The 22,757-nt window shown below is 43.9% G+C and overlaps 1 protein-coding gene across 1 annotated transcript in view; it reads left to right on the top strand.

Moving 5' to 3' along the window:
* The first annotated feature begins 6,219 nt into the window (after positions 1–6,219).
* Positions 6,220–22,757, top strand: part of TRPM7 (transient receptor potential cation channel subfamily M member 7) — a 112,821-nt gene continuing 96,283 nt past the window's right edge. The window contains exon 1 of the mRNA XM_059714640.1: positions 6,220–6,512. Coding sequence (XP_059570623.1) covers positions 6,510–6,512 — 3 coding nt within the window. The 5' untranslated portion in view covers positions 6,220–6,509. The remainder of the gene's footprint in view (positions 6,513–22,757) is intronic.

Genomic DNA, 22,757 nt, shown 5'->3' with positions numbered 1-22,757 from the left:
CTCTAGGTGGCCTATTTCACTTCCTCACTGCTCTAACAGTAAAGTTGTTGTTTCTGATATCCAGTCTTAATCTACTTTACTGCACTTTAAAGCCATTGCAACACATCCTACTCTCTGCAGCAAGGGAGAAAAGTTATTTTCCTCCTTCTTTATGGCAGCCCTTCAAATATTTGAAGACTGCTATCATGCCCTCCCTTAGTCACCTTTTCTGCAAGCTAACATGCTCATTTCACTCAGCCTCTCCTTGCATGGCCTGCCTTCCCACTTCCTTATCACTTTTGTTGGCTGCCTTCTCCACATCCTTTTAAGATATGGAAGCCAGAGCTGAAATACTTAATTGGTAAGTTTTAAACTGTGCAGTCACTGACACATTCTGACTTCAATGGGGCCAGGATGTTTCTCACAGTGTAGGACTCCCTCTGGATAAATGATGTTGGTTGACAAAGTGTAGTGAATTATGTAATTAAGAGTGATAAACTTTCCATTTGATTCCTACTTTGAAATACCTTCTATCCACTTCTTGAAATATGTATATGTTTGTACCATACATTAAAACATTTTTCTTGGAAAATTGGACCAAAGCTTTTCACAAAACCACCTTTAACTTCATGAATGAGATAAGAAAGTAGATGTTTAAAGAATCTTGGATCGTTATGCTGAGTGTTGTCCCACAGTTTCTGTCACATTCTCCAGTGTTCTGCAAATCCGACAGCAATATAAAAAGATAACACTGCTGTTTGCAAGCCAAGTGACCTTGTAAAAAACAAAAAACTGTTGTGACTAAACAACTAACGTTGGCAGCAAAAATTGGAACTAACCACTCCCACTCAATAGGCTCAAGGTTTAATTCAGTCATAATGTGCAATTGACTTCAATGGAGCTGTGACATTTTACAGCCCCTGAGGATTTAGGTCAATGTAAATTTGTCTAACATATCTTCCAACTCTACAGTTGGTCCAGTTAAAGATATCACCAGAAAAACCTTTGCCTCTCAAAAGGTATGGCACAGGGGTGTCAGACTTGTTTTAGCCCCCACAGGCAAGATCCTGACTGTAGGGCTTCCTGCGGGCCAGATGACCTGCATTAACCAGCAGCAACATTAATCCATGTGGCTCCAGAACATAAGGAGCTAACACTGTTGCCAATTTTAGGCTCCAGAAGTGACTAAAAACTGCCTGATTTTGGTGCCAGGTAAAGAGTGGGGAGAGGCTCACAGCTCTGAATCTGGCCCATGGAAGTGGGTGGTCCAGCCTGTTAGAGGCTGAATGTATGATACAGAGTATCAGGTGTTTGCATCTTCCTCACAGGCCTCAACATAGGACCTTTTATGAGAAAAAGAAACAAGGCCAGAGAATCCTTATGTTCTGACAAGCTCCCGCTATCTCCCTTTGGGAGTTGAACATGTCTATGTGTGAGTTACAGTGGCCATTTCATTATGATTCATGGAAAACAAAACATGCTACCCACAAAATCCTTATGAAGAAAGGATCAGAATAATTAAAAATTATACCTGAAATCTTGATATTCTATATTATCTGAAGCCCACAAAGCTGATCTTTTGCAGTATATGTCTTTCTCAAGAACTGAGAAACATGTGTGCATGTGCACACATGCATGCGTGCACACACATGTTACAAAGTGACGAGCATGTAACAAGGGCAAGTGTGTATTTGGGGGAAAAGGCTTCGAAATTCAACCTTGTTACAAAAACAATGCGTACATACAGTTACTTTATTCCTTTTTGCCATGGATGATTCTAATAAGGGGAAAAATGTGTTTCTGCACAGAATTTATTTGACCTTGGATGGGATATTAACTAGATAGTCTTATCAGTTAGGACTGTGTTAAGCTTAACTGCTTGCATTCCATCACATATTTTGAACAACTTGAAATGTACTTCCATACACTTATATAGGAAGAATTTGTCACATGGTCAAAAGAAGTCCAAACCAGATTGCTCTAATATTTAAGAATATTCACTTATTTTGTCAGAAGAAGGAATGCTGGATTTTAATTTTTTTTTTCAATGTGACTTTTTTCTTCTATAAGAGCGTGAGAGAACAGCAAAATAACCTTTTCCCAAATATTATGTTCTTGCTATGTAACTGATTAGATTGCATTTTTCAGATGAGCATTACTCTTACAGAGGCTTTTTTTAGCTCTTCTTTTTTGCAGTAAGATCAGGTTACAACTGGTTTAGTGAGATGTATAACCTATTAGGTATGAGTTCCCAAACTTAATGCAAAGTTGTTTAGATCTGTCTGATACTATACTTCAGTTTCACTATTATCGGTGATGATTATATAGCCAATAACTGACCAACATAAATGGCTAACAACAGATTGATTGTTTGCTTTCAAATGTAAGATACAATACCCTACAAGGAAAAATAATCTCTGTTTAAATTTATAAAGAATCTAGTTTAGATTTTGTGATGAGTAGGCTGCTTCAAGCTAAGGAATGTGGAATTAAGTAATATGTAAAATTAAATTTAATTATTTTCTCCTAATTCATAAGCAACAGCTGACAGATGTCTTGCTTGGAAGAAAAAACCAAAGGTGGCTGGAGTTAAATATCATTGTTGGGAGGCTATCAATACTTAGTGTAAGGTGAATGAGTAAATGTTTAACTTAACGTTTAACCCTCGAAGGAATTCTGAAATGTATTTTATTAATACCTGGAAATGTAGTTCTCTTCACCCCTTGCATGTGGTAATCTGAGCTTCATTGATTTCAACCAGTGAAGATTTCACATCAAAACAAGATTTCACATGTGAGCTTTGAACAATTTACTCCTCTTAGGTGACTGTTTCTGCAAATGTAGGATCAGATTGTGACTTGTCCTGAATGTCAGATCAAGGGACTGAAGCAGTGCAAGGTGCTGCTTTGTACCATGCTTCATCAGTGCCAGGTCACAGAGTGTAACAGATTTCACAGCATTGCAGTAGCCTCTCATTTCACATGCTCCTTTCTCAGAGAAATGGTTGAAATTCTTTCCTGAAGCAGCAGTGAAACAGAGAGAAGGATGAGTTCTTTATTCATCATCTCTCTCCCAGGCTGCAACAGAGGCAGAGCAAGAATGTGCTGAACTTTAATCTGGAATGATTGCAAATTATTTAACTACCTAAGTTACATTGTCAATCTAATTGCAGGCTTGAACAGTCAATAGAGAAAAGTGTAGCACATTCCTGGCCTCAAGATATGTTATCCTAAAATAGCTTTTACCACAGTGTCTCAGTCAAGTTCCCAAGATAGCTTTCAGCAGCCTACCTTTTCTTGACTCCTTTGCTTTCTCTCCTCCTTTTGGCTTCATGGCATGTTGACATACTTCTGCAGAGAGAGGACACGATGTAGATCCAATGGCCATAATTTCAACAGATGGGATGTCAAATTACAGAGTTCAGATGTGCTTAAATTTCTTAGGTTACCTTACATTGAGAAGGTGATGTGCTGTAGTGCATTAATTTACATCAAACAAACTAGTAAGTGAAATGGTAGGAGGAAAAGGAATACCAAGTAGATGCATACCCATGAAAAGCTTGATTTACATACATGTTGAGTGCCCTGAGGCATGTTAAGTAGGTATACTTTAAATTCAAGCCCCAGGAGGTTTACAGTCCAATGTTTTAAGCATGAGAAATGAGACCAAAAACAAAGTTGTATGACCTAGTTGTTAGAGGAAAGGGTTTTCAGAATGACCTTGATTCATGATCTTGTTGTCAGAACCATGTAATGGTAGGACGATTCCTACATTTTAGTTGAATGATGTACTCTGTGGAGATGACATATCTAAAAAGAGTAGAAATCAAAATGGTGGAAGTCTGTAAAGAAGACTGTCCCATTCTCAGTTATATGGACATGCTAGATTTTCGTATAAAAGTGGTGATCTCTCAAAATATTGTCCAATAGAGGGAAAGAGATCAAATACTATGTTAAGAATTCCTCTTCAAGTCATGTGGCAGAGACTTGTGATACGGGACATAAAAGACCAGAGTTCTAGTTTTAGCTATCCCTTTGGTTCTTATAATTTCTGTCTGTTCACTGTGCATAGATTTATCACAGCCATATGATCCATGATGATTGTAACAGCTATTTCTCTTTGTTGCTGGAACTGACTACTAAAATTACCCTGCTGTGGGAGTGCCAGTGAAGGGAAATATTGATATCAGCTTTCAGAAGTACAGTAATAAGGCTTGCTTGTCTGAGTACTTGAAATGCTAAATACAGTCAACAGCCTCCGCTTCAGTGGAGTTAAATGCACACTGCTTTCTGTGCCTCACAAAATCAAGCCCTAAAATGTTTAATCCTTTGCAAGTGAAGCTAGTCCAATTGTTATATAAATGTTAAATATTTTAAGAGAGATTCATGTTAAGCCAATCAGGAACTGAATTCTGGTTAAAATGATTTCTCATCTACTTCTAGAAGTCCTTGTTGTCAGGGGAACCTTCTTCGTGGATTTAACTTCCTCTTGGCTTTAAAGTGCGCCTGGGTGTCAGATATGCAAAGCTGCTAAAGAACGACACAAGGTGTTTCTTCACTCCAAGGACTGAATGTACAGCCATTCAATCTGTGTCTCAGGGCTTGAAATGTGATTCTTTACAGGCAATGGTACAAACCTGCTTGACTGGCTTTATAGCATTTAGTCAACTGCACTAAACAGTAAGAGTATGAGAGCCTGAGAAGTGTTGATGTTGGGCTATGGACCAGCTGACTTACTGGTTATCTCAAAGATAAATGATTCCCCAACCCATACCTGGCACTGAGTAATGGCATCAGTTTATAAGCCTCAGAGCCAGGAGCTGTTTTGTATACTGGAATCTGCGTGTCTGTCCTCTTTCAAGTGAAGATGAGAGGTTGGTGGCAGCCTCCCTGTATCCTTTTGTACCTCAGACCACAGTGACTGTAAACTCTCAGGTAAGTAAAACGTAGGTGTCTATGGAGAGATATGACTATGTGCACAAGAATGCCAAAGTGGTGTCAGGACCACGCGCATGCTCAGGATTAAAAATCCTTCAGGTTTATGAGGCATGTTTCCCCCAGATGTATTGTGTCCTCTCACTTTGATTGCAAGCTGCAATCAATGCACGGAGAGGGATGGCGAGTTATCGGAGGCCTTTGCGGGTAGGGAGCTGGACTAAGTGAGCTCCTCTGGCCCTGCGTATGCAAGCTCAGGATCTGCTCTGCTTCCACTTTAGGCCTGTCACACTGTGCTCCACCTCGGGACCTGGTGGCCTGTGAGAGGGGATGTGTATGTCTCTGCATGGGTTGAGGATGTGTGCGCACACACGTGTGCATGTGTGTACAGGCTGAGGGAGAGTGCTTTGTATGGGCTGTGGGGGGGGTGTGCATATGTGTGAGCTGATGAAGCGCAGGTGTGTGTGTGGGGGGGCTGACAGAGGGTGGATGTGCGTGTGTACAGAGTGACAGAGGGTGGAGGGGTGTGTACGGGCTGAGGAAGGGCAGGTGTGGGGGTGTGTGTGTGTGTATGTATGGGCTGAAGGGCAGGTGTGTGTACGTGTGCGTGGGTGTGTACGGGTGGGCGGAGAGTGGACGGGTGTGTATGGGCCGATGAAAGTCTGGTGTATCTGTGTACGGGCTGATGAAGGGTGGGGGGTGGTCTGTGTGTATATGGGCTGACAGAGGGTGGATGTGTGTGTGCGTGTGTATGGACTGGCAGAGGATGGATGTGTGTGTGCATGTGCACATGGGTTTGTGGAGGGGTGTGCATGGGCTGATGATGGGCAGGTGCATCTGTGTGCATGGGCTGATGATGGGCAGGTGTATGTGTGTGCCCGGGCTGATGACGGGCAGGTGTATCTGTGTGCCCGGGCTGATGACGTACAGGTGTATGTGTGTGCCCGGGCTGATGACAGGCAGGTGTATGTGTGTGCCGGGGTTGGCGGAGGTGAAGGTGCTGGGCGTGTGCGGCAGACAAGGGAGGTTCTCCGCCTTACTCTGAGCTGATTTTCCCTCAGATCAGCTCAGATAGTTGTAAAACTCCGGTGCGGTGCGGTACGGTGCGGTGCGTACGGGGAGAGAGCGCGGGGCGCCGCCGGCGCTCACCCGCCGAGGGCCGCAGGCCAGGGCCGGGGCCGGGGCCGGGGCCGGGACCGGGGCCAGGGCCGGAGCGGAGGCCGCGCCGCGCCGCGCCGGCTGGGTCCCTCCTCCCGGGGGCGGGGCGCGCTGACGCGCAGCGCCGCTCTCAGGCCCGGGCGAGTCGCACAATTATGAGAAGAAGCCGCTGGGCCGAGGCCGCCACCAGCGCTGGGTCCCGGTCTGGAGCCGAGCTCGTGCCACCCCCGCCCGCGCCCCGCCGCCGCCGCTGTCGGAGCGCTGCCCCCGGCCGGCCTCGCCCAGTGCCCCTCGCCGCTGCCGCCGCCGCTGAGCCCAGCCCCGATAGATGGAGACAGGCCCCGTCACCGCCGCAGCCGCAGCCGAACCACGAGCAGGAGCTGCCCGGCGCGAGGAGACCCAGAGCCGGCGGCGAGACCCAGCGCGCCCCTGAGGAGAATGGTGGGTGCGGCGGGCTCGGCTCCCCGGCCCGGCCTGGCCCGGCTCGTGCGCCGCGGGCCGAGGGCTGCGCGGGTCCCGCGGGGCTGCTCCAGCCCGTGGCCGTTAGTGCGGCTCGCCCGGGCCCGGGCCTCGTTAGCACGCGCTGCTCGGAGGCCCCAGGCGGGCCCGGGCTCGGCCCCGGTCTCCTCACGGGGCTGCAGCGACAGTGGGGTCCTCCCGCGGCCCGACCGCCATCCCTGTCCTCCTCCTCCTCCCCCCCCCCCCCCCCCCCGGCCGGTCCCCGGTGATGGCTGGAGAGCGCCTCCACCCTGGGGCTGCTTGGAAGCTTCCTGGAAATCCAGACAGAGCGGGTTTAAATCTGTTAGTTTCTGCTGTCCAGATCAGCCTTTTATTTCATTAACCTAAAAAAAAAAGTTTTATGACACGATTTACTGCTCAGAGTCCTGCTGACTCACATCTAGTTGCCGGCCCGTTTCCACGTGTCTGTGTAAGCTGTGCTCCTGGTATCATCCAGCTCTTCTTAGCAAACATGTCAGGCTTACAGAGTCTGTGACGGAAGCTGAAGGTTAAGATCTTTCTTGTGTAAGTCTTGGGCAGGAGACTGCTGTTTTCCAGTCCTCTCGTTTTGGTCTTTACTGCCGAGTTCCCGTTGCTGTACAGTGGTTAGTATTGCACCCGTTAGTGGCAGCATTGCATAGGAAGAAGTGTAAACTTATCCTTACCTGGGACTGGTTTAGGCTTGAGTGGCTGCTGGTCACACTGGAGAATCGGGTAACGCTAGGTAGGAGGTACATCCTGTTTGGTGCGTTTTGGTTGTTAGTGTGTTATCGGATGTTACATAATGCTGTGCACAGGTCTGTTGAATTGGCCAGGTTGTAAATGAACTTGTATTCAAATCAAGATGTTACGCGATGTTTTTTAATAGTACGGATCTTGTTACAGAATATGTTTTATCAAAATTAAATACTTCTAGTAAAATCTTAGTATTGGTTTAGGACTGATCCTGTAAACACTTGAACAGGTGAATAATTTGTATCTCACTTAGTTGAGTTTATAAGGTGCATCTCTACCTTTTCTTCTCCGTGAACATGGTTATTCGGGTGCTTTTAAGTGGGTTCAGTTAATCCAACTCTAAATTTGGTATTTCAGTTTGTGGTAGTTCTTGCATGTATTCTGTCAAGAGAAGAAAACCCTACTGTGTTGACTTATGAACATCCAGCATTCAAATAGATTAATTCCATTATGTCTTACTGTCTGTTTCTTATTTCTCATCAAATTGGAAACTTGTAAAGGCATCTTAAAATATGACCTCTCATTGAAAGAACTTTAAAGTAAACTAAAGATATATATTTTAAAACTAAATTATGTTCCTCTCCTCCCCTAGATTTCTCTAGCTGTTTTGTCTTTTCCAACATTTAATCTGAAGTTTCTTATCCTGGCCTTTGAAGCCTTATATAACACTGTTCCTGTGTACAGTACTTGTCCATCTTTCATCTCTTACCAGTTCAGTTCCACTTTCTCTGCCCCACTTATAGTTAATGCCCCATGCTTCTCTAGGAATCATCTCTGTCATGTGCCATGCTTACCTTTCTTTGAACTTATGTGCTATGATCAGGAACCTCTCCTCATTCAGATTCCTCTGAAGGACCACATCTACTGTAAACCCCCACAAGAACTGAGTCAGGACAGTCTTCAGTTTTAAGCCAACCAGCCATGCTCTCTGCATGTGTAATGTCCACTAACACTATGCTTTGACCACACTTATTTGGACATTTTTGTACCTTTTTTAGTGTTACAAGTAACACACGAGATGATTTGCCAAAAAGCTAGTACTAAAAATTAGGCAGTTCATTTACAACTTTTGTTCATTTGATAGCACTCCATAGTTTCATTTTCTCCTGTTGAGCCAGTTTCTTCTTTCCAGCAAAGGCATGCAAACCTCGAAGGGCAAGATGAATGCATAAGTGTTCTGACAGTGTCTGTTTTAACCAATTTCTAATGGTTTTGCTAGTTTCAATATCTTGGTGTCATGAAGCTTGAAAATTTTAGAGAGAGACTTGGGACTTGAAATTTAGCTTTAAAATTTGAGCAAAAAGTAAGGCAAGGAGATATTTTTGTCGCCAAAATAGATGTAAGCTGCGAAAAAGTTGTTTTACTGATTTTTATATTTATTTACTTTTGAACCACTCAACTCCTTTGTGTATATAATAGTGGTATATTGCATTGACTTCATGAAGCCAAATTTGTCTTTTAAACACGTTTGAAACGGACTTGATAATGCAAGGTAGCAATAAATGTTATATGTGTGTTCCCGAGTTGTCTTTTTTTAGATTTCTATCTAGTTTGAATTTTACTCTTAGAAGAGAAGACTTGAGCAGCGGGATGAACGTTTGTTTAAAATTACAAGAAAAAGTACAGGTAAAGCTTCTTTGGGAAAATTGTTACACTTTCCATTCTATAGTAGGGAGACTAAACAAACATTCAAGAACAGCATCTTGTGTTTTCTTCAGCTAAACCTTTAGTGAAACTTTTCTTCCTTCAACTACCATTGTCATGCTCTTTTTGATAGTCGTGGCTGAATACTTATATTTGCATCCATCTTATTTGAATAAGCTCTCTGTTATTTTTACTTGATGGGGGGAAAAAAAACAAAAAAACTTAAATGAATTCTGTGCTATTTATTTTTATTGGCAAGTATTTCTAACCCACTACTTGCACAACTACTCAGCGTACTTAGTGTATTTTGGATGGGATTGTATTTGGGCACGAAAGATCCATGGTACTTCTGATTCTCACCACTGTCTTGCAAGGTGACCTTGGTAAGTCACTTGACCTCCATGCTTCTATTTTTATACCTGCAAAACAGAGCAGTAATACTTCTTAACCTGTGGTGGTGCAGGTGTTGTGCTTATAATCATGATGATCCAGAAATTATGCAAGAGGCATGGATTTCTTAGTTGATCCAATGAGAGGCATCACCCTATATAGTTTGCATACAATTAGGCAAACTCTTGAATGTTGGACATTCTTCATTGAGTTTTTTGCAAAGATCTTTGCAACCTGGGCTTTGGGAATTTGCAGGCATATGGTGACATAGTAAAACCGTAGGGTGACTGTGTGGTGCAGTGGGGAGGGGACACCTACACAGGTGTGCCTTTTAGCAGGGGGCACATGGAAGTGCAGTGCAGCCATTGGGGGGAGGGTCATGGATGTCCCCACCTCGCAAAGGTACATTGCATGCGCATGGGGTATGCGGCATGGGGTGTGTAGCTTGCCCTGGTGCAGTCCCCCACTGGTGCAAGCTGTAGGTTGTGCGGTCCCTGGCTACTTGGAAATAGAACAGTTCTGCAGAAGTATATGTGCGAAATCTGGGATTTGTTATGACAATAGCTTTAGAAACTGTTTTGGAGAGTGTTGTTGGGCATGGAGAAAATTCTTAAAACGTTCTGAATGTATTTGAAAGAGCTTTGGGCTTGGGAAGAAACTGAGGGATTTTGTGGCTAGGCTTTGGTCTTTGCTTGCTCTGGGAAGCAGTTAAAAAAACCAAAAACCAAAAAAAAAAGGCTTTTGTTGACTGTTGGAGTCTTTTTTTTGTGTTGTGGTATTTGTATCCCAGAAGTCGATAGGATCTGGCTTTGTAGATGAGACTCTCAAGTAAATGTCTCCATGATTTTTTTTTCTTCCTTCCCCCCTCCCTTACCTCACCTAGCTTGTTGATGAACTACACATCTGGCTGCACCAACACTGGTTTTGTAAGCATAAGTCGTCATTTTATTTTTTGAATCTAACTCAAATCTGTGTGTTCCTAATTAAATAATGGACAGTGGTAACATTTAACCATCAGCTTTTCCTTTTTAAAAGTAGGAAAAAAGGGATAGGTTTCTGTTTACTGAGGTGCTGCTGTCTTGAAAACTGTCACAATGGCAAGACCAGGAAAATAGAAATGAAATACTTCTACCTTGATTGAAACTCAACGCTAGATCTCTCATACAGTTTAGTTTGCCTGCTTAGTCACCATCTTGAGGATTAAGGGGCCACATCCTCTAATTCTTTCATGATTATTGTCCTTTTAAGTTCTCCATATTCTCAAAGAGTAGTTCTAAGTAGTAGAATTCCTTGTTAACTCCCAAGAGTTACAATTCTTATTTATGCTGTGTAAGATTTGTTTTTCTTCTCTGTTCATGCTACCACCATTGCCTACCCCTGCCATAGATCAAGATTATACAATGTGTTTTGGCTGAAATGCCAAAAAACACCACAGTTCCTACCTTTTGGAAGGTGCCAGAGTGCCGGCATGCCAGAAAAACAAAATGAAGGCAGGGGATACATGGCAGGATGCCCTGCTTGTGCCAGTTACCCCCCAGCCCTGCTGCCAATTTTGTCCCCCAGCCCAGGTCTGTGGCTGTTAGCAGCTACCCCGGCTATGGGTAGCTGCTGGAGCCGGGGCTGCTCCCAGCAGGGCTTTCAGCGTCCCAGCTGCCTGCTGGGAGCAGCCCAAGCTCGAGGCTGGCAGCAGCTACCCAGAGTCAGGGCTGGCTGCAGCTGGGATGCTGCAAACAGCTGTGCCAGGCTCCTGGGGGGGGGGAAGCTTGTAGTCAAAATCTATGAATCTGTTCTGTCACACTCAAAGTCCCTCTTCCAAACTCACCTCTGCTTTTGTAACATTCTGATAACTGGATCTTGGTTAGTGATTAAGCAGGGGGAAAGTTATAATTATTGCCTGTGCTAATGAGCAATTGAGAAGTATGTGCACCCTGTTATACTTGTTAGCTTGGCCCCAGGCAGACTATTTGTTCCATAGACGTAAGGGATAAGATGAATAAAGGGCCACCATTTATTATATGTTTATGTTCGGCACTGTACAATGGTGCTCAGCCTGGTGGTGGCATTCTGTATCTACTATAACATAATTTTGTTGGTATTTTTAGGTATTTTAAAAAATAATACTAGACACAGTTGGATCATGCATATTATTTATTTTTATTTATAATTATTCTGTGAAGTGAATTTGGGGTCTTCTGGTAAAAAAAAGTTCTATATAAACTAACTTTGGAAATTTCAGGTGTTTTATTTTTTCATTATAGAAAGAATTCCAAGGGCAAGAAATTAATTGTTTGCTTGTCAGAATGTTGACTTGCCAAAGAGAAAATGCTTCCTTTGAAGGTCAGGAGAAAATGGGGGGGAAAAAAAGGGATTTCCAAATGTGGCTATATCTTGTGCCAGTGTGCAGAAGAGGTACATGAGCCTGATTGGGTTGTGTCAGGAATTTGGTAATGTTGCTTAAATAAAAATCATCATAACACACCTCTTATGTGAGACCATAAAATGTACATTATATATCAGATCCATCATGTCCGTGTTCTGCATTTTTGATTGAACATGTAGTTGGGACTCTATCAGTTAGATTAAATATGCAGCAGCTTGTGCACTTTTATATAATTTAATTGGGTCATGTCTTAACCTGAAAACACTACCTATATTTTTATGCAACATATACCGAAGATGATCTTGCCAGAATGCATTCCCTGCCATCTTCTTAATGTGTTAAACTGAATGATTTGTGAATACCACAAAAGGGCATCTAAAATATTAAACTAATAAGACTGAGGGTTGGGTGGCTTTTTTGTGTTTTGTTGGGGAGGGGGGGTGTGCCTTGGCTCCTTATGGGATGGGAAAGAATGGTTTTTGATAACTGGGCACCAGTTGATGTACCTCATGGTTAACTTTGAAAAATGTGTTCTGGACAGGTTGAAAGTTCTGACATACTTTTAATGTGAATAGCATCTTTTAAGTTTAGTAGCATGCCTCCTTTGTTTTAAGCTTTAAAGGAATTGTATTAGCACGGGGGCTTAAACATTTTAAGAGTGCTTCTGGATCTGCAGGAAGTCTTATGCTAGTCAGGGGCTGGTGTGCAAGACTGAGCAGGGAGTATTCTCTTATGATCTTCTTAGAGGCCTGGATGACCAAAGAGCTGAGTGAAGTTCAGTTGGAGTGCCTTCCAAAAACTGCAGATTCCTGCAGTGATCCTTGGAAGAAGTGGTGGGCTGGGGAGGCACTTAAACCAGTACGATGATTTGCATGTCTAGGTTATCACAGATGACTAATTCGGCAGGCATTTCCACTTCTCCTGTTTTAGTCCAGCGATTCCCAAACTCTGACAGATTGCGCACCACCCATATAAAATGATAGAACTGTAAGTACCACCAGCAAAGTTTTGTCATATAAAGTAATTATAAATCTGTTAATGCGTACCACTGATGGGTTGTCCACATACCACTGGTGGTTCCCGTACCGCAGATTGGGAACCACTGTTTTAGTTGATGCGTCACATGGAAGTGAGCCTTCTTTCTAGGCTCACTGTATGTCTCTTCCATATACAGCATCATCTCTTTCCCTCTTCTTTTTGCTGTCTGATAGATGAGACAGATGGACCAGGCTGTGGGACAGTTGTCAGGTTAGGCAGAGGAGTGGGGGGAGGGGGTGGAGATTTCTTGTCAGCTTGGAGAGCTTCCCAGACCCAAACTAGAGAGGTGGAATTTTTGACCTCATCAAGAGGGAATAATATGTGTTGCACAAGAAAAAGACAGACAATAAAATACAACTAATTTATCTTTTTCCACTTCTGCTTTCTGAAAAAAAGTGCTACAGAAGCCTAGGAGATGGACCCTGTCTTTCCCGATGTGGTTTAGATTTTTGACAGTGTCGTTTTGGTGTGCGTTGTACGTCAAGTAGGATGTTGTTTTGTGTGGCTTTTTGTGGGGGAAGGGGATTGAATGGCCAAGGAGACGGTAGATATTTGAGATGAGAGAGACAGTTTGTGGTCTGATTGCATGGCAGATGGGTCATTTCTAGCCTAGACTACCTGCAGCAAGACATCTTGATCATCTCCTCCTTGTAAGAGTGCTGCACAAGTGGTGGTGTTGGGCTCCATGGAGAGAGTGATGGTTTTCCTCTATTGTGAAAGGACCAGGGCATATAGAAACATTGGATAAGTGTGCTGATTTGTGGATTTTGCAGGAATAACTTGTGGGATAAATGTGTAAACTGATTACTAAGAAGAGGGACATACTAGGGTATAACACTTCCCTTTCATGTTACAGTTGGCTTTTCTTAGTCATGTTACTCCCTAACTTTAAAAAAAAATTCAACTTATGAAGAGGCTGTAGCTGCCCATAGTTAAGGTTGTATCTAGCTTTCCTTTTAAGATTTTATTCCTTTAAATTGGTTTAACTTGTGAATTGCCAGAACTACTGTCATGACAGTGTTTTTGTAAAGTTTTGCGTGAGTTTTATGTTGTGAAAAATGTCCTGTCTTGAATGACATAATATTCTTTGTCTCATTCTTGCTCCAAAGGCTCGTCACTACTCATTCAAATTTCTTGCGTAGCTTAATTACCTCAAACTCTTTGTTTTTCTGTAAAGAAAATTAGTTGAAGCAGAATTTAATTTTGTTGTGGATAGTTTTGAGCCTAGTTCTGCTTCCATTCAGTACAGTGGGAACAGGATTGGGCCTGTTGTATGTGCATTTTGTCCTTTCCTGGTTGGCTACATATAGTACCAAAACAGGCATTATTACATTGTTAGTTAACAGGTTTGTTTATCAGTGGCGCTCAACCTTTTTTCGACTCAAGATGTCTCTTAGCCTTCACTTGTTTCTTGACTACAGAAAAATAGTAGAGCAATTCTGTTGCAAAGAACTTGGACCACAGCAGATCAGAATGCTTTGCCACTGAATTACTATTTGAAGTCTGTGGGTTTATCTTATGAATTGTGTGTAGTTGTTTCCATACCTGATGGTACTAATATTGTGCAGCACTCTGGAGCACTCTTAAAAGGATCTCGCAACATACTAGGGTGCTTTGGCACCTTGGCTGAGTATCAGTGGTCTGTGTCAAGTAGTAGAGGCCCGACTGTGGATAGATGTGCAGTTAAAACATTTTCAGAATGTGTTGATAATGTGTTGTTTGAGATGAAAGAGCTCTTAGCTTCTGTGGTTTTGAGGTAAGATTGAGCTAAGCTAAGGACCCCACAGTTTCCAGACTTCCAGGCCAGCTGGTTCCTGCGCCAGGTAATTTTGGTTCTTGTTGCAGAACTGAGACACATTTTCTGATGAAAGCGGGGACACTGTGATGTCCAACTTCATGGTAGCAGACTTTCAAGCCATCATATGACTGGTTGGAGTCAGGAATCCTAATCTGCACAAAGATCTTCAAACCAGAGATGTTTTAGTTTCAGTGGACAACCATTTCTTAATGAAGCTGTATTTGTATGAGAAATTTCTGACCAGCTCTGTTTGAAATCTTCTTGTAAAGTTACCATAAATAAATCTGTAGGATCCTTATGATTTTGGACAGCCTACCATACTTTACCCAAATATTTTTCTACAGTATTTTATTACTTCTTGGTTTTCTTTAGTCATCTCTTGTCATACCTCTGTGGTACTGGGTATTGATGTGAAATCTACAGGTGATGAAAAAGTATACTGCTGCTCTTGTACAATCTGCCCCTGCATGCTGGTCTTTTTAGGGTATCGTGTATTTTTCATGGCTGCTGTCCCAGCATCTATATTTTTCTTCCTTTTTGTGTATGTTGTTTTCATTCCAGATATGGGAAGGAGAGGGGCTTCTCTCTTTTTTTCAATTTTGCATTTTTTAGAAACAAGAAGAACTTAACTTTCAAATTCCTTCCTGCATAAATAATAGATTTGGTAACTGTTTTGCTAGGAAACTTTTTTTCTTTAAAATTTCAATAAAAGCAAGTGTTAGATTTTGAAAGCAAACACATGGCTTAATATATACTTAAATCAAAATTGGATGTCTATTGAGATGGGTTTCACAGAGGGACAAAAAAAAGCTTAGCTTATTTAGAGTCATTTTCCATTAATTGTGATAAATTCTTAGGGTGTCAGGTCCCTTCTGTTTAGATATCTTTTGAAATATACTAGCATTAGAAACTAGACTTTTAGTTCATCGGTTTTCTGAATAAAGTGGGAATTATCACCTGGTTTTGTAGCAAGAGCAGGCCATTTTTTTTAATCCTGAGGAACATCAGTATCTTGCCCTTGCTGCTTTATTTACTGAATTTGTCATCATGGATGTAATTCCTAAAAGCTGGCATATTTCAGAGCTACTTTGACATTGTAGGATACCTCTTTAGCTGGAATTGAACACTTCCTGACTTCTGTTCTCGTAGATAGGAGAAGTGTTATGTTAAACAGAAGGACTTCTAAGAATCAACTTGTAGCCATGGAGATATTCATGTGTTTTTGGGCTAATTGTTTATAGTGGATTATTTAATCTTTTAAATTTAGAAGGCCTATTTCATTCCTTAAGCACTTGCACACGGATACTGTTAGAGCTATGCCATTTCAAGTGAAGTCCTGCATCCTGTTCAAACTGTAAATGAACATATGATATTTCAGTCCTGTATAGTTGTCCTGTAGGCACAATTGTTCAAGTGCTTTTGTCCTTAAGTTCCAGGTAACTGATCTCATTTTGCTGACCTTGTTTTTAGTTATATAGATTACCAAATGTAGAGTACTACTGTTGTCACTAGTTGCTTTGTGCCAAATACATCCCTGAGGAATTCAGTTGCACTAGGACAAATCTGTTCCTTTGTATTAAAAATATTTCATAATAAACATTCACATTACAAATTTGTTTCAGGAGGCAAAATATTCTGAAAAAAATCAGCATGTTAATTTGCTGTTTGGTTAATCGTACAGAAATGTGCATCTAGTAAGAAGAAAAGTGAAGAAGTTGAGCCAGATCCTCCTGCGTGGTACAGTTACTTTGCACCATTCTTCTGATAGAATTTGTCTACAGCTGACATATTTGGCATTGGAAAGATGATCCCACAGTGGGTTATCTTGTGCTGACATAGACATTTCTAATCCTCCCAGGTATGGGCTTGGCTAGAAGAAAGAAGGGCATTACAGTGTTTAAACTCCTATCTAGCTTTAAGTTCTAAGATGTTGCTTCTTAAATTTGTCACTATTTATCTGTTGGTTTAGCAGGAGCCCTTCCTGATTTCACTCCATCTTTAAACTTGGACATGACTCTTATCTTCAATATTTATTTCCACAGTTATTTTCTGTTTATATCCTCTCCAGTATTTCTCTTCCTTTCCCTTTTTCCCTAAATCCATCTGGTTGCTGTTAGGGAAAGGAGTCTGTCTGAGCATCCTCTGCTTCTGTTACTCAGTCCTCCTTAATCCTCCTGCTGTCTCTTACTAAGCCCTTTCTTCGAAGTGCTGATGTTAGGTGAGTGTCATCAGTACTCTGTCCCTTTCCACTATGTGCGTTTTGAGTCTTCTGTAGAGAATAGGTTAAGTGCTGACATTTTGTTACTGCTCACAGGATTGCTGGGCGTCAGAAGGATGAAAATCACTTTTTCTTCAATTCGTTGCTGCCCCTCAGACTTTTAATGATGGCAGTGAAAACTCAGGGCTATTCAGTATACACTCTGCTGTAGCTCAGCAAACTTATGGGCAGCAGCATAGGCATCAGTGGTTTGCAGGCTTGGACCAACAGATTTAATACTGCTTTCCTATGTTTTGCCAATACAAAAATGTCTGCTAATACAAGTACTAAATAAATGTGTCATAATGACTGATGCGCTCACTGTGTACGCATCAGTGGTTCTCAGTGATGTCTGACTCCAGGTGCCCCTTGTTAGACTTGACGCACATGTTGGAAAATACCAGTTCTTAGCTTTCGCTTGTTTTTTGACTACAGAAAAGAGGAGAGCAGCTCTTCTGTTGTAGAGAGCTCAGAAAGACCACAACAGGTCAGAAAGTTCTTGACACTGGATTCCTATTTGAAATCTCTGGGTTTACCTTGTTAATAATGTAGGTGCATGGCAACCCACAGCACCCTTATAAGAATCTCTAGGCACTGCATGGTGTCACAGCAAGCTGCACACTGCTGCTGTCAAAGCAATGGACATTAGGGCTGGAAGGGACCTTTATGAGATCATCGGGTCCAGCCCCCTGCCCATGGGGCAGGAAGTCGGCTGGGGCTAGTTCACTCCAGCAAGATAAGCATCCAGGCATTTCTTAAAGGTATGCAGAGTAGGTGCTTGCACCACTTCTGGGGAGAGTCTGTTTCAGACTGAAGACTTGGACAGTAACGTTTTTCCTTATGTCCAGTCTAAAATGTTTTTCTAGCAGTTTGTGACCTTTAGACCTTGTCTTCCCTTGGGGTGCCCTGGTGAACAGATGTTCTCCCAGTTCCTGATACACATCCCTTTATATACTTCTAGTCTGCCACCAAGTCATCTCTGAGCCTTTGCATCTCCAGGCTGAAGAGTCCTATGCCTCTTGGCCTCTCCTCATAAGGCCTGTTCTCTTGACCTCTGATCATGTGCATGGCTCTCCTCTGGACTCTCTCAAGCTTCTCCACATCCTTTCTAAAGTGTGGAGCCCAGAATTGGATGCAGTACTCCAGCCTCACCAAGGTCAAGTAAAGTGGGAGGATGACTTCTTGGGTCTTGCTTAAGATTCATCGTAGATGCAAGCCACAGTTTTACTTGCTTTGCTGACTGCAGCATCCTATTGGTAGCTTGTGTTCATCATGTGGTCAATCATGACCCTCAAGTTTCTTTCCGTTGTGGTGCCTACTGAGTGTAGTGTTCCCGAGCCTATAAGTATGATGTGGGTTTTTTCTCCCAAGGTAGAGCACCTTGCATTTCTCCATTTTGAATGTCATCAAGTTTTAATCTTAACCCTGGTCCCATCATGCTAAACGATGAGGGGGGGGAGGTGTCCCCTGGTGGCTGGTCGATGAGCTCCTGCTGGGCCTCCACCACCCTGTGGGCATGACCCAACATGGCTGGGGACAGCGGGGATCTTGCTGTGAGCTGCTGCCGCCCCCCACCCTGGCAACGCACCCCTTGTGCCTGCTGCCACTTTGAGTTTTGACTTTGACTTTGCCACTGTCCTTGCTGCAGCCCCATGTACAGGAGGTGTTTCACTTGCCCAGTGCTGCCCTGTGATGACGAGAAGATCCTTGTGCAGCTCCTGTGCTTTGCTTCCAGAGGCTTCACTGAGGTATTACTGTAATTATTTTCAAAACTTCTTGTCCCACCTAGACGATCTTTGCATCCCACCAGTGGGATGCATTCCATGGGTTGAGAAACACTGCTCTAGAGTGACCGCACTTCTCCATAATTTGGTTCCTTTGCGAACTTAGCCAGTCCACTTCTGACACCCGAATCCAGATCATTTATGAATATAGTAAAAAGTATTGTTTCGAGTACTTAGCCCTGGGGGGTACCACTGGTCACCATGTGCCATGTTGTCACTTTCTGGGTCTGACCATGGAGCCAGTACCCCAGCCACTGGACTGTGAGGTTGTTGAGGCCACATTTTCCCATTTTTACCATGAGGACATCATGTGAGACCAAGTCGAAGGCTTTTTTGAAATCTAAATATATGACATCAACCTCTTCTTTGTCCAGGTAATGTCACCTGGTCATAAAAGGAAATTAGGTTGGTCAGGCAAGTCCTACCCACAATGAAGCCATATTGGCGAGCTCTCAGAATGTTGCTTTCCGTTAGCCTGATGTTGATGGTTTCTTTGATATAGGTGCTTTTATAATATTAGAATGATTGCCATTACTCTGGTAGTCCTGAATCCTGTCAGGCAGGGTGATCCCCTTGGGCTGGTGGAAAACTGAAACAAAGTAATTGCTTTTTCCTAACTGTTGGTTGTTAGCTTCCCCCTTTTGGTTCAGCAAGGGTCCGGTGTTGCCCTTGTTTTTATTTTGACTTCCCATGTATTTGTAGAAGGACTCTTCATTGTCCTTGTTTCCTGCAGCCAGTTTGAGCTCGGTTTCAGCCCTGGCTTTTCTGGTCCACTCCTTACAGGTGCAGGCCAGTGTTGCATAATCCTCCTTAGTGGCAGTTCCTGACTTCCATCCCTTTATAAGCTTCTCTTTTCAGATTTAGGAGTTTCCTCTTGAGCTAAGGGGGTCTTCCAGCCCTTTTGCTACCTTTCCTATGGGCTGGAATGGACTTCCCTTGAGCTTTTAGGATCATGTCCTTAAAAAGCTACCACTCATCATGGACTCCTCTCCCTGTCAGATCATGGTGTCTCAGGGGCTTAGCAACCAACCTCCTGAGCTTGTGAAAGTCAACTGTCCTAAAGTCAAGGATTTCTGCATTGCTGACTGATGTTTTTGCCAGCTTTGCAATGGATAGAGAAAGTGATCAACTTGTGATCACTGCTGCCAAGCTTTCCTTCGGTCCTCAGGGCGCTGATTAGATCATCCCCTTTGGCCAGTACCAGATCTAGCAGCGCCTTGCCTCCTGTCAGCCCAGAGACTTCTTGAGTCAAATAGAGCTCATCAATGCAAGTGAGGAAGCTTTGTGACCAATCACATTTTGCTGAATGCTCTTCCCATGAGATGTCAGGGTGGTTGAAGTCGCCCATGACAACTATGCACCGAGAGCATACAGCTTCTGCCAGTTCCCCAGCAAAGTTGTGGTCAAGCTCTTCCTCCTGGTTAGGAGGTCTGTAATAAACTCCTACAGTTATCCCCTTCAGCACTTTCTCCCTGTATTCTAACCCAGAGGATCTCAAGTTGCCCTCCTTGGGTGCCAATCTCTGCTTGTAAGGAAGTGTACTGCTCCTTCACATAGACAGCTACACCCCTGCCCTTCCTTGCAATATGATCCCGCCTGTACAAGGTATAGCCATCAGTACCTGTGGTCCAGTCATAGGTGGAGTCCCACCCGGTCTGTTATCCCTATGAGATCATGTTAATTTTTGCCTGGCAGTAGGACCAGTTCATCCTGTTTGTTCCCCATGGTCTTGGCATTTGTGTACAGACAGCTAAGCCTGCCATTGGAAGCCTTGGGCTTCCCTGTCCTCTTAGAGTCCCATTCTAGGGCTGGAGTAGGAGCGAGTTCCTTTGTGTTACCTGCCCTGCTGATTCTGTGGCTGTCGCTTCCAGGGTTTGCACTAGTGATTGTTCGCTCATCTGCCTGATTTTGAGAATCCCTGGTTTACATGCAGTCTGCCTGTTGAAATACCAGGATCTTCAGGCATGCAACGTGAAGTATACCAGGGGTGGCCAACCTGTAGCATGTGTGACAAGTGGCATGCTCAGTCAGTTTGTGTGAAACATGACATCTGGCAGGGAGAACAGCAGCAGATAGGGCAGGCAGGAGAGCTGAGCAACAGACTGAGCAGGGCAAAGGAATTGGAGTTGCACTTGGGGGACCTGCCAAAAGCATTGGCCCTTACTGAACTACACTTTCTGTTTTGTTTCTGTATGCGGAACTCAATGGATCAGGTGCTTAGGATTTTTAATAGTATTACATTTTAATTTGGTTTCAGTTGCATTAATGGAACAATATGGACTTTCTGAGCTTGAGTGTGGGGGAGAAGAAGACAGAAAGCACTAATCATTCCTGTTCTGCTTTGGAAAATCAGCATGTATTATAGATGAATCATGTATGGTGACAAATACTGAAACATTCAAACAATAATTCTTTTGTTTGGCCAATATACTAGGCAATTTCCCTGCTCTATGCTGATACTTAGTGTTTTATTAGACTGTCTTGATGCAGGTGAAATTGCTACTCTCTCTGTATAATTGTGTGCAGGGAACTAAAAGACTGCAAATTTTGGCTTGCTTCCACCCCACTTTCTGTTGCAGGGAAAGAAAGTGTATGAGATTTTTGTTGCATCTTGCATCAAAACCCCATCTACACTACTGGACATTGGAGCGAATGAATTGATGAATTATTAATTAACCCCTGCTCGAGGCAGGTTCATCCCTGACTAAACCATCCCAATCAAGTGTCCATCTAACCTGCTCTTGCAAATGTCTAGGGATGAAGATTCCACAACGTCTCCAGCTTTTCCAGTGCTTTGCCACCCTTGTAATTCAGTAAATTCTTCCTAATCTCCAACCTTAATTTCCTCTGCTGCAGTTTGAGGCTGTTGATCCTAGTTCTGCTACTTATAGCCACAGGGCAACAATCTGTCTTGGTGGCACTCGACCTATATGACTCTGTGGACTGGATGAGTGGCATGCGGCAGGTCTGCAGGTGTGATCCAACATGCTGGCCAGAGCCTGCACACTGGATCTGGCTGTGTGTTGACTTGAATCTGCATGCAGCCCTAACCAAGGGGCGGGCAAAATAGGGCCTGTGGGCTGGATTCAGCCCACCAGGCAATTTCATCTGGCCCATAGGGGCCCACCAACTAATTGTACCCTGCCCAGTCCACGTGCCTCATTCCCACCCTTGTGGGTGGAAGGGCCTGGGCCCAGCCAGCATGCAGCTTCCAGGTAGGGTCCTGCTTACACTGCTACAGCCACCAGGGGACCTGCTCAACTTCCCCAACATCCTGCTTGCCCTGGGCACTAGGTAGGGGGCGGAGTTTAAGCTGGGCGGAGTGCAGAGCATGGGGCTGGGGCTGGTAGCAGTGCAGAGCCTGCGGCCAGGGGGTGGCAGGAGCACGGAGCTCGGTGGGGTGTGGGTGTGAGCAAGGGTGGGGAGGGTGTGGGGACCCCCTACATATATTCCCCCCCATGTCCTCAATGGCGCAGAGCCCCCAGCAGTGATGACAGCAGCAGGTGGCAGACACTTGGGGTGCTCGTGGCCCATGCAGGTGCTGCTGCCTGGCAGCACGTGGCTCTGGCCAGCACTGCATGTGGGGAGCCCTGCCCCCTGCTTCCTAGCATAGTCCCAAGACCTGCATGGCAGGGGGCTGGTAAGGCTTGTGTGATGGAGGCAGACTGGCCTGGCTGTGCTCTTTGCTGTTATGTGCAGCACTGACCAGAGCCACACGCTGCCAGGTGGTAGCACTGCCTGCTGCTGCTGGTGGGAGCTCTGTGCCATGCAGGGGTATGTGTGCGGGGGGGGTTCCTATGCCACTCACACCCTGCCCCCACAGCCCCCCACATATATACTCCCCATATACCCCATTGCCCTTCCACCTGTAGCCATACCCCCCACCCACAATATATAAAAATAAGACTTTATTTTTGAGTTATTGTGCAGTGTATACAGAGATGATTGTATAAACACAAATCATGACAAAAATTTTTGTAATAAAATTAAGATATGTTATAGTAGGTGTTTGACTTTTAGCATATGACTGTTTTTTTTCTGGTTCCAAGATGGCACCCTCCTCTCCCAAAAGGAGTACTTCAGGAAGCAAAGGGAGGGAGTTCCGGTGGCAAAGGTTAGGGGTTAGTGGCAGGACTTCTGGTTCTAAGAGAACAACCAGGGG

The sequence above is a fragment of the Alligator mississippiensis genome, chromosome 11 (genome assembly GCF_030867095.1).
Source record: "Alligator mississippiensis isolate rAllMis1 chromosome 11, rAllMis1, whole genome shotgun sequence".
Lineage (NCBI taxonomy): Eukaryota > Metazoa > Chordata > Crocodylia > Alligatoridae > Alligator > Alligator mississippiensis.
The sequence above is the reverse complement of the archived record's forward strand: the minus strand, read 5'-3'. Positions and strand labels throughout refer to the sequence as shown.